Raw genomic sequence first — 12,015 nt, 5'->3', positions numbered from 1 at the left:
ATGAGTCAGTCTCCAAGGAGGATACTCATATAGTCCATGTTGAAAGCCAGTTAAATAAATTTTGTTTTAGCAAATTTATTTTGTTTTAGCAACACATTAGTTTTGCTAAACATAAAACAAAATTTATGATTACTGTGAAGTTTATTACTTAAGTAGGGGGAATACATAGAAGAAAACCCTGGTAATAGCTTGGTGAAAATGTGGATGAAACTAGTCATTAGCTCATTTCAACAAGCCTTTGTTCACCTCCTCTCTATGTTACTGTGAGAACAGCTATTTTTATGTTGTAGAGGAGAAACTCTTTTCCAAGTTTGAGAAGTTTGAACTGAGTTACTTCATTGTAAACTGGTTAAGGCTTTGGTGGTGGTGGGATTTCCTCTGGGAGAGAATGTTATAATCATTCATTTTGACTTTGATGGATAGCAAAATTTGATCAAAGTTTTAACAATTGTAGGGATAGAGTTCTGTGCTTGGTGATTCATTTGAATCCCAACATGATCAATGAAAATACTTGAACCTTTTAACATTTAGGGATGGGGGAATATTTATATCTAATTTCCAAATTTCTATTTGGAAACATGCATTGATGTCTACCTGAAATTAAAATAAAATGGGTTTTGGAATTTTTTCCCCCTTCTTATAGTTGTGTCTAAACCGAAGGACTGTATTTTTCCATGTGCTTTCCTTAAAGTCCTTAAAGGTAAATAGCTAATTATTCCTTTTAAATATGAAGTATTTATTTGTTTGGAAAGAAAATAGGAGGATAGTATGCTCCATGAATTTTTTTCTGGGCCCTTAATAAAATGGCAGGGGAATAATAAAATGTAGTGAGCTTTTCACAAAGCTAAATGTATTCAATATAAATAATTTTTTTGGAGTGTACATTTTTTATTTTTTTTCTTTCATCTCCTTTTTTAAAATTTGTTCTAATTAGTTATACATGACAGAATGTGTTTTTTTAAAGAATTTTTTTTAGTTGTCAATGGACCTTTATTTATTGATACGTGGTGCTGAGAATCAAACCCAGTGCCTCATACATGCTAGGCAAGTGTTCTGCCACTGAGCCACAACCTCAGCCTGACAGAATGCATTTTGACACATCATACATAAATGGAGTATAACTTCTCATTCTTCTGGTTGTACATGATGTAGAATCACACTAGTTGTGTAATCATGTATACACATAGGGTAATAATGTTTGATTAAAAGTTCACTTGTTAATGTCTTCACGTGACAAAATCAAATGCTGCAACCTTGTCAGGTTTCATGTATATTATTTTAAATTGACTTGAGAAGTCCAACAGTTTGAGGGTACTTTTAGGTTAGGCTATCATTTGTGACATGTCCTGAATTACCTATCCAAGTACAGTGACCTAGGAATTCTTGTAGAGTCAAACTGACATTTTTGTGACGTAGTTGTGGAATACATATAGTTTTCAATTTCTATTTTAAGAGATTTTTAATAAGAGCAGATTGAATACTTGATTTATATTCAGCAATCCAAGTGGAAGGCTTTTGTGTAAAGATAGATTTTATTTATATTTAAAATACTCACAATTTTTATATTTGTTTTTAGTCTAGTTTCTTATTTATCTGTTCTTATACCATTATTTGAGAATAGTTTATACAACCCTTGGAATTTCTTTTCCTGATAAATACATCAACAGTGAAGTCTACCAGGGATTATATAGGAAATTAAGTAATGCTTTTGAAAGGTACTCTGATTTATATGCTTTCAAATGTGTCCAATGTACAAACATGTCTTTATGGAAGGACATTTCTGCTCTTGCTGTTGCTTAGCACTTAAAATTTTGCTTTATTCTCATGCATATTACTAGAATGAGCTCCTCAGAGACTTTGTGCAATTATTATTGCAAAACCTAGAATCTAAAATTTCATTTCTGCATTTAGTTTTGAAATGGGGAGTTTCTTTTAACCCTAAGAAATCTTAATCCTGGTTAAACAAGAAGCCAAGGTATAATACTTTAAAGAGTTTGTGACTGGTATGTTTTTATTAACAGAATGTGAAGGTTGAGGTTGCTACAACAGAAAGAACACTGCTAGGTTTTTTCCTTGCAAAAGTTCACAAAATTGATCCTGATATCATTGTGGTAAGTAGCTTTTTGATCATGTTGCGGGGAAACTCTTCATTTCTTAGTTCTTTTCAGTGTGACTTTATTGGTTATTTTTATTGTTTATTTACTTTTGAGCTCCAAAGAATCTTTTCAGAGTGAAATGAATTGCTATACTAATTACAAATAGAAAGGGGAAAAACCCTAGCCTACTATAAGATAGGCTTTGTGTGTGTGTGTGTGTGTGTGTGTGTGTGTGTGTGTGTGTGTGTGGTGTGTGTGTTGCTCGGGATTGAATCCAGGGCTTTGTGCATGCAAGGCAAGCACTTTACCAACTGAGCTATATCCCCAGCCCCCTAGGCTGTTTTTTCTAATATTAAAGCAACCCTTGAATTATTATTGAAGTTTAAAATACTCTAGTTATTTACAGTTGACGAGACCAGCATATCAGTTAGTAAATGTATATAAGCTATTAGTATCTTTAAAATTTTTGCTTAGTGACCCAGATGTATAGTGTCAACAGGAGTTAATTAATTCCCTTGATTGGGTGCAAATCAGAAAACTAAGTATTTTAGTTTTATGAGCCTAGTGGATCTCTATGACATACCTTTGAGAGCTCATACTAGCAATTTTTTTTCTCTTGACAACTTCCCATGTTCCGACTAGATAGTGAGAGCTAATAATTCATTGTTTTGCCCCAGTTCGTAGAAGTTATAAAGCAAGATATTTACTTTTGTGTGTTTTTTGGCCTTCCTTTATATGCTTCTTGATAGGAATTTTTCCTTTTGTCTTTTTTTCTGGGTCAATTGATCAGTCAAACTCTATTGTTTTATTTTTTGACAGAAAGTATAATAAACACCTATATTTTAAATATGATATTAGTAATATGGTTATAATATATATTAGTGGTAGATGGACACAATACCTTTATTTTGTTTATTTATATGTGGTGCTGAGGATCAAACCCAGTGCCTCACACATGCCAGGCAAGTGCTCTACCAATGAGCCACACCCCCGCCCCTATATATATATATTTTTTAGTGTTAGAAAAATTAATAAAAAACTGTTCTTATATTACAGCTTCTTTTTAAAAGATCTTTTAAAAATGTGTTCTTTTTAGATATACATGAGTAGGGTATTTTTGTTTGTTTGTTTTTTAAGATAGGGTCTTGCTAAGTTGCTTAGGGCCTCACAAAGTTGTTGAGGCTGGCTTTGAACTCACAATCCTCCTGCCTCAGCCTTTTGAGCTTCTGGGATTACAGGCATATGCCACTGCATCTGGCAGTAGAGTGTATTTTGACATATTATACGTACATGTAGTATAACTTAGTCTAATTGGGATCCCATTCTTGTGGTTGTACGTGATGTGGAGTTTCACTGGTGATGTATTCATATATGAACATAAGAAAGTTATGTCCTATTTGTTCTACGATCTATTCCCAGTCTTCTCCCTTCCCTTCATCCCCTTTGTCTAATACACTTAATTTCTATTCTTTCCTCCCCTTGTTGTGTGTTAGTATCCACATATCAGAAAGAACATTCAACATGTTTTTTTTTGGGATTGGCTTATTTAACTTAGTATGATAGTCTCTAGATCCATCTATTTACTGCCAAAAGTCATAAAGTAATCTGGTTATATTGAAGCCTTGCAAAAATGTTTGCCATATCCTTCAGGTTCATTTTTATTCTCAGATATCTTATCTTGTAGTGGCATAGCTACTGTCCTGAAAGCCTGCGGATTGTTAAAAATGTCTCTGCACCCACATCCCTTTGTTATTTCAGGACCCATATTTAAAGTGTGAAAAAATCTGTCCATAGTCCTTTGATGCTCTGGCTTAGCACTGGGCCCTCACCTAGTCTCGACTAACAGTAATTTGGTCCCCAGAGTGATGTCTTGGAGCACTATGATACCTGGCCTGACTTAGGATGTTAGAGCCAAGTCTGAGTGAGAAATTCGAATGTAAGATAGAGTCCTGACATGAGTTTGGGTCCCTGATCCCAGGCATGATAATTTGAAAATGATACATTCTTATAATCCTTTGGGACTTTAATTTAATAGACAAAACTGCCATAAATATATAATGGGGTATATTGTTTTTATGTGGTGGTAAAGTACACATAACATAAAATTAACCATTTTGACTGCTTTTAAGTGTACAATTCAGGGATATTAGCTACATACATAATGTGCAGCCATTAACACCATCCATCTCTGTAATTCTTCATCTTCTGAAACTGAAATGGTACTAATTACCTCCTTGTTCCCCTAGCCCCTGGCAACCATCATTCTGCCTTCTGTCTCAATGATTTTGTATACTCCAAGTGGTAGTATATGTTTTTAATTAAAATTAGTATCAAGTAAATCTATTTATTGATAACAATTATTTTGAACCTCGTCTAATTTTTAATTAAGTGAGTAATGTTATTCACGTGACAGAAATTGGGAATTATAGAAATGAAAAAATCTAGTTGCATTTTGAGTTATTTTCTATTCTATACAATTTTGTTTACTTCTTTTTAAGTTTTTTACTTGAACTATTCATTGGTATTATATATTTATTTTGTTGCATATTTATTAAGTATCTAAATCAGTAGGGGTTGAACTCAGGTTTTAAAGAAGCCAAATGCAGTTCCTGAATTTTCTAAGAAGTTTTTTGCAAACTCCTACAACACAAGCAGGTTTTCTGTTTTTAAGGAAGCAAAATTGAATTGTTTGAATACAGCTTTTAGTGATCATGTAAAAGTATGGGATGTTAAAATTTACATTTGCTTTTGAGATTGTGAGGCATGCACTGCAAATTAAAAGAGATCATATGAACCTTGCATCAATTAGTATGAAATAAAGTTTAATTCAAGCAATCTGCTTAGCAGCCTTGTTAATGTCAAGGCTAATGAATGCTGCTGATGAATAAATTCCTGAAGAAGAAAGGACCCCCAATCGGAGGTAAGCTCATGATGTGATGTCTTCAATTAGAGACCAGAAAAAGAAAGGGCAAAGAAATTCTGTGTGTTTGAAGGTAAATCATCTAATTTGCATTTGTTATAATGTTATTGGCTGCCTCCTTTTTCTGCCTAGGGTCATAATATTTATGGGTTTGAACTGGAAGTGCTATTGCAGCGAATTAATGTGTGCAAAGTTCCTCACTGGTCCAAGATAGGTCGTCTGAAGCGATCCACCATGCCGAAGCTTGGGGTAATGGTAGTTTTGAAAATCTTATTTCTTTTATTTGCCATTTTTTTATTGGGTACTTACCAAGAAAGTACTATACTTTTTTGAATAGGAATTGATTGTCTTATAGGAACTTCAGTACATTTTAACTTTGATACCAAATGTCTTTTCCTTGGAATCCAGCATTTTACTTGAAAAAGCCACTGGTCATTTTTTAAATCAATGATTGGAATCTAGAAATAGTAAAGAAAGACAGCACATACATATTACTTTTACTTCAGCATTCCTAAAGTGATAAGCCTTAGGGTAGGGTTGCAGGGTTCAGAATTCATTGAGTATTATCATTCAGGAAGATTGGAAGAATGAATGGAAGGGAGCTAATGTGAAATATAAGAAAGCAGTGAGCTATGTGCTTTCTTATGTAGTTAGCCTCTCATAGCAACTTCAATTTCATTTTGTAGACATTCACACAGGTCTAGTAGGGGAAGAACTGAGATTTGAACCCAGATCAGTCTGACTCTTTTAAAGCCTATGTACTTTTTATTCTGCTTGCTTGCTTCACATGTGGAGAGGTTTTGGTCGTCTTTGTATGAAGCACCTTCTTCCTAACCCTGATACTGTTCAGAGATTGAAGTCTTATTTTACCTAAAGCTTACAAATAAAATCAGCATGCTATCTCATCAGAGAACTTAGGAATCTGTCCCTTTTATAATGATCTCTTGAGGATTCTGCTGCTGCTCTCTGCTATCAGAGTTGGGACTCTTACTCTTCTTTTTCTGTTCATATCTTTAAGGTGAAGAGGTTATTATTACTTATTGTAAACATTTGCTTATCTCACCCCTTTTTCCCTTCATACTCCCTTCAGACTTTTCTGAATATGGAATCTTCTCAGTGAGGTATACCCCAACCAGTCTATACCTGTAGGTATAGTCCCCCCAAATTCCTTATCCCTCCTACCCAACTCTACTTTTCCCCTTTGCCAGAAACTTATTAACTCCTAAAACTATATACTTTCTTATTTATGTTATTCATTTAATATATACAATAAAAATAAAGTCAGGATTCTTAGTTTTTTTTTTTTTACTTTGTTCACTGCCATATCCTTAGAATAGTGTCAATCAGATACATGATAAATGTTCAAAAATTTTCATTGATAAATGGAAGAATGAGAATTTTATTTTTGTAAATTTTGAGGTCAACCTCAAAGTAGGATAGCATGGAATAATCATGGGACTTGCTTTTTGTCCTCATCTTTGTAGGGCCGGAGTGGATTTGCTGAAAGAAATGCTACCTGTGGCTGAATGATCTGTGATGTGGAAATTTCAGCAAAGGAATTGATTCATTTCAAAAGCTACCATTTGTCTGAACTTGTTCAACAGATTCTGAAAATGGAAAGGGTTGCAATTCCAATGGAAAATGTACAAAATATGTACAGGTATGATCCCAGATTCTTTAGAATCTGTCTATCTTGAAATTAGCAATAGAAGGATGCCACTACTATCCTTAAGCTATAGGGACCTGTGCCATGGTACCATGGAGCAGAACATTGTCTTTATGTCAGCACCACCATGTCCATTACTTCATAATTTGAACTAGTTTACTTCTTGAATTATTCTAATTTGATCTGTTTATGTCCATCTCCTTCACATTTTTTAACACTACCTTGATGTTTCCTATTGGTAATTTGGAAATTGATATGAATTTAGAGTTTGTCAATTCTTTCACTTAATTTTTAAATATTTTTTAGTCATTGATGTACCTTTATTATTTATTTATTTATTTACATGTGGTGCTGAGGATCGAACCCAGTGCCTCACACATGCTAGGCAAGTGCTCTGCCACTGAGCCACAACCCCAGCCCCATTCTTTCACATAATTAATGAGATATTTTGGAAATACAAAAAACTGAGCAATCACTAAGCCATTTAGAGATATTACTTGCTTGTTTTTAAAGTAAGGTTTCTGCTACTTCTCTAGCTATTTTTTCATGTTTTCCTACCTGTTTCTCCAGAGTTCTTGGACTACTGCTCTCTTTTGACTTTGTATCCTCTCCAAGTAATCTCATTGTCTTGAAAATTTAAATACCATATGGGGGCTGATGCTCCTCACTGTGTTTATTCAGTTTTGAATTTTCCCCTACATTTCAGATTCATGTAATCACTTGATGTTTAATATGAACCTTTAGTTTGTTCAGAACTGAGATCTGATCTTCTCCCATTGTCTTTCTGTAGTCTTCCCTTACTAAATTAATGATACCTCTATTTTTTCATTACCATTGTAAGCCTTCAGTCATCTTCTCCCCTAAATCTCTGAGGCTTCCTTGGTTCCTCTCTCTGATATCCTACAGTAGATCCATTAGGTAATTCTATCAGCTCTTCTAAATATATCTAGATCTGACAACATCTTTTCACCTCCATTGACCCTACCCTGGTTTAGGCCACCATCCCCTTCCCCCTGAATTGAAGCTGTCTTAGTCTGTTTTCTGTTGTTTATAATGCAGTACCACAGACTGGGAAAATTATAAAGAAAGGAGATTTATTTTGACTTGTGGTTCTGAAGGTCTAAGCTTGAGGAGCTGCATCTAATGATGATCCTCTTATTGTCAGAGTCCTGAGGTGGTACAGTGTATCACCTGGTGAGAGGCAGAGAGTGAATGTGTGTATCCTTAGCTTTCTTTTTTCTCTTCTTATAAAGCTACCTGCATTCAATCATGGGGGCTCAAAGCCCCCACTTTAAATACTTTAGTATTTAAGTTTCTACCCTCATAATATTTCACAGTGGGGATTAAATTCCAACATGAGTTTCAGAGCGATAAACCATATTCAAACTGTAGCACTGGGTCTTATATTGCCAGTCTCCTTGGTTTTGCTCTTGCTCCTTCGTGGTTTATTTTTAATCCAGGATCAAGGTTATCCTGCTGAAATTAAAGTCAGCTCAAAATCTCCCATTGACTGTTCATTTGGAGTAAAACTGGATTTTATTTTGGCTTATGAGGTCCTATGCACTGTATCTCTATGCTGTTGACTGTCTTCTGCTCTCACTATCATTCTCTCTCATTCAGCCATATTTATGTACTTCCAGGTCCTGAAACTACCATATATGAAGTAAGCATATATTGCATGTTTACTGTGCACTAGGCACTGTCTATAACCAGCTCAGAGCATTGGAATGCTCTTCTGACTACCTGGATTGCTCTTCCCTCAGATACCTTTCCATAAGGCTTGCTCCTGTGTTAGTCAGCTTTCTATGCTGTATCAAAATTTCCTGAGAAGAGCAACTCAAGGGAAGATTTATTTTGGCTCACAATTTTAGAGGTTTCATCTGTAGTTGGTTGACTCTGTTGTTGCATTTAGGCTTGTGCGTTTAAGCACTGTTGGATTCAGTGCTTGCTTGGGGTAGTTGTTATATGATAATGAGTCTAAATGCAGAACATGGTGGGGAACACATGGGGAGGAGAGAGTGAAAGAGAAAGAGAAGTATACCCTCAAGGGCATCCCCCCACTAGGACCACTTCTTAAAATGTTTCTTCCACCTCCCAAACCCATCATGGATGAATCATGCTATAATCGTTATAATCCAGCTACCTCCCAAAGGCCCCACCTCTGAACAGTACTGTACTGGGGATTAAGCTTTCAACACATGAGCTTTTGGGGGTCATTTCAGGTCTAAATCATAACACTTGTTCACCACTTCCAGGTCTTTATTTTCAATGAAGTTTTCTCTGGTTCTCTAACTAAAAGTTCAATCTCTGTTCTTTATATTTTATACTGTCTTTGGGGCTTAACTTTTTCTCTTTAACACTTTGCATTATATAATATACTACATATTTAATTTATTTTTATTTTTTAAACTCTTGTCTTCCCCATGAGGATTTAAACTCCACGAGGATAGGACTTCCTGTCAATTTTGGGTATAGCCAGTGCCTAGTGCATAGTAAACATGCAATATATGCTTGTTTCATAGAATGAATGAAAGGATTCAGTGATTTTCAGGTATGCAGTTATTAACACATATGAATTTTTTTGTGGAATTTTTTTGTGCTTAGAGAAGGGCACTGGGATCAGTGGTATAAATGAATTCCTAATTACATACCGACCTTCTTTTAAATTGTTTCCAAAGGCAAGGTGCTGTTGCTCTGAAGTTACTTACACCAAAAATTCCTTGGAAGATTTTATGAAGTTCTGATTATAGTTATTGTTTCTTTTAATTACTTGATTCTGTTTCATTCTTACTTTTCTGTACAGTGAATCTTCTCATCTGTTGTACCTGTTGGAACACACCTGGAAAGATGCCAGGTTCATTTTGCAGATCATGTGTGAGCTAAATGTTCTTCCATTAGCATTGCAGATCACTAACATCGCTGGAAACATTATGGTAAACCTAACTTAGAAAGGGGGAAAAAGCATTTCCTGTTGGATTCAGTGCTTGCTTGGGGTAGTTGTTATATGATAATGAGTCTAAATGCATGCTTATAAAATGAGTAACTTGGATTCTGAAAGCTGGGCATCTTTTGTAAAAGGAAAAACTGGTTGGGAGAAGGGGAGGAATGCCAGGTGCAGTGTGCTGAAATTTGGGTGAACATAAGGATCATCTCTCTAACATCTGGATGTGTCTGGTGGAATGGTCCTTTTGGGAGTAAGGAAATAGCCAAGTTGTTAATAATTTAAGCTGTCTCTTTTATAATACTTAAAGAAAATGTTAGAAATAATTTACTACTTTCCCCCCAAAAAAAGCAGCCTTTATTTTAGTAGTAGTTTTGAAGGAGGTATCTTGATAAAATTAAAATTAACTAACTCAAAGTTGTTTTTGTTTGTTGTGATTTGGAGCTCAAATTGTAAAAAGAATTTCTATTTAATAGTCCAGGACACTGATGGGTGGACGATCTGAGCGTAATGAGTTCTTGTTGCTTCATGCATTTTACAAAAACAACTATATCGTGCCTGACAAGCATATTTTCAGAAAGCCTCAGCAAAAAATGGTGGGTCCAAAATTACGTAGTATTTTGCTTTTCTTATTCCTCCTTTTTAATTACCTAGATAGCTTTTTTTAAAAAATTGCTGCAATAACATCTGCCTCTAGAATAATCCCCTGTGTACTAGAAATCATGTCAAGTTTGTTCCAGTGGGTTTGTGTGGCTTCCTTCTCTACTTTTTTCTGTACAGACAAAATTATTTGTGAAATATGAAATTCTTAAAGGTGGAATTAGACCTTTTTGGTAGATAGCTACACATGGAAAATGTTTTGTCACTTAACCACTATCCAAAGCTTAATGTCAATTAAACCTTTAATTTCCTTAAACCAGTGAGCTTTTATTTTTATGTTGCATTTTTTCTGTACAGGTTTAATATCTGTAATCTAAAATGTTTGAAACTGGAAGCGTTTCAGATTTTGATTTTTTTCCAGATTTTGGAATATTTGCATTTTTGTAATGAGGTATCTTGGGGATGTGATTGAAGTCTAAACACAAAATTGTTTTATGCCTTATATAACATCCTGTAGTAATTTTATACCATATTTTTAGTGTACCTGTGTTTTGACTGTACCCTGTTACATGAAGTGGGGATTTTGTACTTGAATAAGGCATCATGTTGGTACTCAAAATGCTTCATATTTTTTTAAATATATTTTTTAGTTATACATTGACACAATATCTTTATTTTGTTTATTTTTATATGGTGCTGATGATCGAACCCAGGATCTCTCACGTGCGAGGCAAGCACTCCACCACTGAGCCACAACCCCAGCCCCTGTTTCATATTTTTGAGCACTTCAGATTTTAGATTTTCAGATTGGGGATACTCGGTTTGAACTAGTATGATTATGAACACTACAATCAGGTTTCTGAAGTGGCCTCCATCATATTGGGGCTAAAACTTTAGCTACTGTTCTATCTATTGATGGTAAATGATACAGAATGGAAATTTAATGTTGAAAGTGTGATTAAGGTGGCTGGGGATGTGGCTCAAGTGATAGCACGCTTGCCTGGCATGCATGCAGCCCGGGTTCGATCCTCAGTACCACATACAAACAGAAATGTTGTGTCCGCCGAAAACTAAAAAATAAATATTAAAATCCTCTCTCACTCTCACTCTCTCTTTAAAAAAAAAGTGTGATTAAAGTTCTTGTATTTGCTTGTTTTATGAACCTTACCAAAATTAATAGTGAATATTAATTTAGAACTATTTAATTTATCCAGAAGCATTAAATGTGGGCCATTAGTAAACTACACAGGAATGGATTTTCATTATGTGGACATAGTTATTTTAAAGTGTCCATATTAACAATGAGAGTGAGCCAGGTATCGTGGCATGTGCCTATAGTCCCTGTGCTACTTGGGAGGACACAGGAGAATTCACTTGAACTTAGGCATTTGAAGTCACCCTAGGCAGCATAGCAAAATCCCATCTAAAAAAAAAGCTGGGGTGTATTGGTGCATGCCTATAATCCCAGTGGCTCAGGAGGCTGAGACAGGAGAATCATGAATTCAAAGACAGCCTTTGACAGCATTGGCAAGGCACTAAGCAACTCAGTGAGACCCTGTCTCTAAATAAAATACAAAATAGGGCTGGGGGTGTGGCTCAGTGGTTGAGTGCTCCTGAGTTCAATCCCTGGTACCACCTACCCCCCCCCAAAAAAAAGAGAGAGAGAACAATAATACCTATGTGAAATACTGTAGTTTTTTTTACATCATGAATATTAGAGTGATGAATTTAATAGGACCCGTTTACAATTACAAATTCTGTATAATATGAAAAGTTGTATTTTTAATAATCA

At 35.1% G+C, this 12,015-nt stretch overlaps 1 protein-coding gene across 1 annotated transcript in view; it reads left to right on the top strand.

Moving 5' to 3' along the window:
* Positions 1-12,015, top strand: part of LOC144253026 (DNA polymerase alpha catalytic subunit-like) — a 52,423-nt gene that overhangs the window by 33,960 nt on the left and 6,448 nt on the right. The window contains 7 exon segments of the mRNA XM_077794988.1: positions 644-700; positions 1,971-1,975; positions 2,022-2,111; positions 5,149-5,265; positions 6,501-6,676; positions 9,486-9,615; positions 10,100-10,219. Of these exon segments, the coding sequence (XP_077651114.1) occupies positions 644-700; positions 1,971-1,975; positions 2,022-2,111; positions 5,149-5,265; positions 6,501-6,676; positions 9,486-9,615; positions 10,100-10,219 (695 nt within the window).

The sequence above is a fragment of the Urocitellus parryii genome, unplaced genomic scaffold (assembly GCF_045843805.1).
Source record: "Urocitellus parryii isolate mUroPar1 unplaced genomic scaffold, mUroPar1.hap1 Scaffold_87, whole genome shotgun sequence".
Lineage (NCBI taxonomy): Eukaryota > Metazoa > Chordata > Mammalia > Rodentia > Sciuridae > Urocitellus > Urocitellus parryii.
The sequence above is the reverse complement of the archived record's forward strand: the minus strand, read 5'-3'. Positions and strand labels throughout refer to the sequence as shown.